Below are 6,000 nucleotides of genomic sequence, written 5' to 3' on the forward strand. Positions count from 1 at the left end.
AAACCTCATGGGTAATTTCCGTATCATATTTCCTTTTTGGGCAGGAATATGGAAATGATTTTCCATCGCTGTAGGGCTGAGCGGGTCTAATCCTGCTCCTTTTTTCCGTTTCAGGCAAAACTGGCTAAAATAAGTTATTTAATTTTAAGTATTTAATAAATTTATAGGCCGCCCAATCCCGGAGGACGGCCAGGGTGGTCGAAGGTTTTCGGAAAAAGCTGCACACGGGGGTCAGATCTATTGATTTATTTTCATCTTGAAAATGCTTTAATAAGGAAGTGTGTTCACAACACCGTTTTTTGCAAAATGTAAAGAGAACTATACAAATTCTTAATACAAAAAGAATAAATTAAAAGCGGATTAAAAAAAAACACAATTTTCTGCAACTCCACAGCGTATAATCATTTTTTCTTGATCGCTGCTGTAACGGAGTCCAAATCATTTTACATGCTTTACAGTCGATTTCAGAAGAGTTCTGTCTTTTTTTTTCAGTTAAAAAAAATGTGGAACGAGAGTTGCTCTATCTATCTATATATATAAAGACATAAGAAGGGAGCTTTTATTATATATATATATATATATATATATATATATATATATATATATATATAATATATATATATATATATAATATATTACACACACACACACAGTATATGTATGTATGTGTATATGTATAGTTGTATGTATGCATATATATATAACACACACATATATATACATCTATATCCATATATGCATATATATGCATATATAGCATATATAGATATATATATTACACACACACACCACACACACATATATATTTATGTATGGTATGGGTATGTATGTATTTGTATGTATGCATTATATATATATATATATATATATATATAATTATATATACTATATATATATATATATATATATATATATGGATATAGATGTTCCTTTCTTTATATCTAAGCAGTATAACTGGTCATCATGATAGCACCTGGATGAATCTGCTGTCTCCAAAAGTAATATTGAGTTGAAAAACAAAACCGACTTCCTTCTTTTATTTCTTCTTCTCTTCCCAACATTTTCAACACCCAACTGCATATAATATCATTTAAAAAATAAACCCTGGCCCCCCCATTTTGACATGGGGCGAATGCATATACAAAGCGGGGAGAAGGGAGGGAAGGTTTTTACGTACAGACTAAAAGCATTTTCGGAACTAATAGGAGGAGCACCCCTTCCTTCCTCTATATAAAAGCAGAATTCAAGGGTGGGTAGGGGGCTAATTGGGGCCATGAATAAAAATCCCCCTTCCTTGTTTATATTCCGATCTCCCGGTTTAACGTTCTTATGTACATTTTTATTTTTTTTCCGTAGAACTGAATCGAGTTTAAACAGTAAAACCTGTTTTACTTCATTTCTGTCTTTACTACCAGACTGGCTCACAAGTGCCTTGATCGAAAGAAATTAAAAAATACCTTGGAAATCACCCCGTTTCCCCCCCCCCCAACAGCAAACCAATGCCCCAAGGACCATTTGCAAACTAGCTGAAGAATGTGAGCTCTTTTATTCCACTTTTAATTATCTTTGCAGCCAGGGTTACAGGTTCTGATTGGGTTTTAAGTTTAGTTTTGCCTTTCTGCTCAAGTCACACACCAAAATCTCACTAAATCTAGAAGGCGTGACTTCAGAGAATGAATTTTGGCTGTGAGCCAAACATTGTGATGGGTAGCATTGGATACCACCGACTTATACCTGGGGTGGGGGGGTGAACTTGGCAATTCTGTAGTCGTCCGAAACTCCCTGAATATCTGGTTATGCGTTTCCCATTTGACCCTGGTCATTTGCCAGCATTCTGGCTTCTCATTTGCATACAAATTAAAAACAACAAGAATAAATTCAAGATTTCTAGCTGCTGATGAACTGAAAAGTCGGTCTTTAACAAACAAAACAAACCCCATGACGTGGTATGTTTCAAAGCATGTTGCATGTTTTAAAATAGTAGATCGTTCCTTCCCTCCCTCTGGGAAAATGAACAGATTGACAAGAGAAGCGGAGAATTCTGCTAATTCTTGCTCTCCAATACCCTGGTTCGTTGGTCCCTCTTAATAAGAAGGGGACCAGCAAAAGGATGCTAATATAAAAACCCAGCATTTTCTCAACCTGGGCAACCTTTTCAGATGTGCGGACTTCAAACTCCCAGAACTTCCCCAGGTTGGGGGATTCTGGGAGTTGAAGTCCGCACATCTGAAAAGTTGCCGAGATTGGAAAACACTATAAGCCATAAAGACATGAGTATGTAAGGGCAGTGATCCGTTATTTTGACCTTAAAAGAAATGTCTTCATGATGTCCAGACATCACCCAAAAGTTTATTTTCTGGTTTGGATGAGCGAATAAGTAAACGATTGACCAGATTTTAAAAGATAATATTTGATAGTCCAGCTGGTGGAAATCAACACAGAATAAAATGCTGGAATTGCTCCCCGATTCTTGCTTCTTTGCCAGGGATGGCAGTCTGGAGTTTGGTGGGGCAGCTGCCATCTTGCCTCTTTTGACCTCTCCGTGGTTTGTCCATGGCCTAAATACAGGAGGTCCTCGACTTACGACCGTTCCCTTAGTGATCGAAGTTACGACGTCGCTGAAAAAACTTGGGGACTGTTTTCCCACACACGAACCTTTTCAGCCTGTCCCGTGGTCACGTGGCTGACACCCGGACGCTCAACGGCTGACTCACAGTTACGACAATTGTAGCGTCGTTAACGGTGGATCCCAAATTTTCCTTGGCTAAGCGAGACGGTTGCTGAGTGGGGGGGGGGGGCCTCTGCCCCGTTTTAGGACTTTCCCTGCCCCGTTTGTTAAGCGAATCATTGCAGTCGCCAAGCGAGTTAACTCGGTTGTTAAGTGGACTGAGCTTCCCCATTCTCACTCGGCTCGTCGGAAAGTCGCCGAAGGGGGACCCCGTGACCTCCGGGGCCGTCATAAATATGAACCCGGTTGGCAAGCATCTGAATTTCGATCGTGCGGGGATCGTGAAGTGTGGAAAAACAGTCATAAGCCTCTCTTTTTTTTTTCCCCAGTGCGGTTGTAACCTCGTCATTAAGCGAATTGTTGCAAATCGAGGACCAGCCCTCACATTATCCAACAAGGTGCCTCTACTTTTTCTTCTGTTCGCCCTCCGCAACCTTGTCCCTTCCCTGATCCGTTTCTTCAAGAGCGAGCCACTTTCAAGTTCCTTTTGATTTCTTTTTTCCTGATTATTCCTTGTCGTTTGCTAATGGAAGCAGTTGATGGGCATTTTTATTTATTTGTTGTTGTTTTTATCTTTGGACTCTCTTGAATTTTTTGCTATTGCCAAACTGACGCACAAACACACACACACACACACAAAGAAAGGCAAGGGATCTTGGTTGTCTGGTGGCCATTAAAAACAAATCACAGTAGCACCATGGCGGAGACACGGGGCTTGCTGACTTCGAGAGCTGGCCAGATCAGGGGTGGCTAATGAAAGGGTACCCCCCCCCCGCCCTCCCCAAAAGGACAGATTTTGGCTCTTGCTCATAATGCTCAAGACGAGCAGAGAGGGCGGTTTGTGGAGACGCCCGTGGGCTCCCAAAGATGCTCAGCCCGGGACCACGGAGGTCTCATCTGGGTTTTAATAAAACCATCGAGGCTTTTTTGGACGCGGATGGCTTTCTCGATTCATAGAAATCACGGCTCGGGTGTCTGCTCCCTTGTTCTGTCTCAACAACTCCGTTTTGGAATTCAAGGTGGGTGAAATACACCGGACGGTTGATTTTAGGAACGGAGGGAAGGTCAATTTAGTTTCAGCCCCATCATCTCTTGTTCGTGGAAGAAAAATCTCCCCCCCCAGGGGGGGAATCACAAACCGCTTTTCCTATGATTAGTAATAGGTAATATACTTTCTGAGATCACGTCCCTCATCTCCCGATCTACCTTCCCTTAATTCATCCCTTAATTTGAGATCTTCCCTTGTCTGGGGTTGGTTTTGTTTTGATAACACTGAGCATTTTTGGGGGGGGGCATTTTCACTTCATTTGAGGACAGTTCTCCCAAGCGCGTATCACAGTGTGCGCTTGCTATTTATTTTTTTTCCCTGGAATGTTGCAAAAATTACTAAATTTCCCCTTCCTCATAACCTGGCCTGCCTCCCGGTTCTCCCAACTGGTTTCTCCCAACAGATCCTAGTTTATATCCATCTTCTTTTAACCATCCCATAATAATCCCCTGCGGGGTGGAATCTAGGCCGCTGAATGGAACTAGCAGAGTGTTTAATGGCCAGATGCCTTTCCTGTTGCCAGAGTGGAGTTTTGTTCAGCAGATACATTCTCATTGTGGCCAGAGAGAGAAATATCTGCCTCTACCCAGGATCGAACTCACAGCCTCCTGGTGATGAGGCGAGAGCTCCGCCTCTAGGCCGCCGCACCACTCTTGTCTATTATCAAGCTCATCATCTTTTTTTAACGACCCCATAATAATAATCCCTAGCGGGGCGGAGTCTGGGCAACCGAATGGAGCTAGCAGAGTGTTTAATGGCCAGATGCCTTTCCTGTCACCAATGCGGAGTTTTGTTCAGCAAATACGTTCCCTGATCTAAAATGGTTCAAGGTTTGTCGGGCCTCAAAAGAGCATCACAAAGACTATTGCTGCTTCTTTAAGAAAAACGCCCCATTTGAGAGAAAAGCGAGTCCTTCGGGCAAGTTACCAAAATCTTTGACCCTCTTCTCACTCGTCTCTGGAGACCAAGCGTGGCCAGATCTCCTGCCTTCGACCAAAAACGGGCGTTTGCCATCCTTCTTCACGCCCGCTTTGCGTTTTGCGTTTCAAAACGGGAATTTTCAATTTCACCGCTTCACGCCGGAATATATACGTTTTTGCGCGCTGAGGGTAACCCAGGAAAGGTTTGGATTGGTCACCCAGATTATCTCGCCTTGACACCCGCGGGGGTGGGGTGGGAGGAACGAGTGCGTGTGTGCAGAACCGGGGACTGAAGAATGGTGTGTGTGTGTGCATGGGGGGGGGATTTGCACTACGGAGACAATTGCTCCTTCGGGGATAACCGTCTTCACTTGTCCGGTGGCCAAAAGTGCTTTTCGGTGGTGTGTCGGGCAGCTGGATAAGGCAAATGAAGAGGCAGTGAGGTGATTTTCTTCTTTTTTTTTACCCCCCCAAAAATGGCATGGATGCATCGGAACAGCTGAAGTCAGACTAGAGTCCCAGGCTTGGCTTTGTCCTGCCCGTACCACTGGACGTCGGAGAGCTCTGGATAGAGGGCAGAATCCAGGTAGCAACTCTCGCTGTAGCTCCTGCGGGGAGATGGAAGTTTGCATTTAGTCCGCGTTGCATTACGGGTGGAACTCTACTTACGACGGATCGCTCAGTGACTGTTCTGACCCACCTCCCCAAACACAACAAACCCCCTGTATTTAAATCAACTTTCCTTTATTAGAAGTGCTGGCAAACCCCCGTGTAAAAGTTCTCTCTCACTAACAAGTCCTGGGTGGAAGGTGAATAATTATTTTGTCACATCTATTCATCTCCGCCCCCCCGCCTTTGATCCCCAGAGCTAGGGTGGAGTTTCGCTAGCAGCGGTGGCTCTTCTGACCCGAGGACCAGCCCATAGATTTCCACTGCTCTCCTCTCCTCTGCCACATCTATTCATCTCTGCCCCCTGCCTTTGATCCCCAGAGCTAGGGTGGGGCTTCGCTAGCAGCAGTGGCTCTTCCTTCCCAAAGACGCGGCCCATAGATTTCCACTGCTCTCCTCTCCTCTGCCTTCTGTACATCCGCGTGTCAGGCACTGGGCCCAGCTGTTCCTCCTCTTCCTCATCAGCCACTTCCAGACCTGGAGGCTGTTGACTCTCCATCTGAGGGCTGACGGACGGCCCAGGCTTCATCTCTCTCTCCTCTCTCTCTCTGCCAGCTCCAACTCCCTCTTACCCCTTGGAGCTCCCAGGTTGCCCTGATCCTGATCCTGACTTCCATGCTTCCAGCTTCCTCCTC

General features: G+C 44.7%; 1 protein-coding gene across 1 annotated transcript in view; it reads right to left on the minus strand.

The window, feature by feature from the left end:
* Nucleotides 1–4,510: 4,510 nt before the first annotated feature.
* FRMD4A (FERM domain containing 4A) overlaps nt 4,511–6,000 on the minus strand; it is a 168,392-nt gene continuing 166,902 nt past the window's right edge. Inside the window, 1 exon segment of the mRNA XM_032221900.1 lies at nt 4,511–5,357. Coding sequence (XP_032077791.1) covers nt 5,202–5,357 — 156 coding nt within the window. The 3' untranslated portion in view covers nt 4,511–5,201.

This window comes from Thamnophis elegans, chromosome 7 (assembly GCF_009769535.1).
Source record: "Thamnophis elegans isolate rThaEle1 chromosome 7, rThaEle1.pri, whole genome shotgun sequence".
NCBI classification, from domain to species: domain Eukaryota; kingdom Metazoa; phylum Chordata; class Lepidosauria; order Squamata; family Colubridae; genus Thamnophis; species Thamnophis elegans.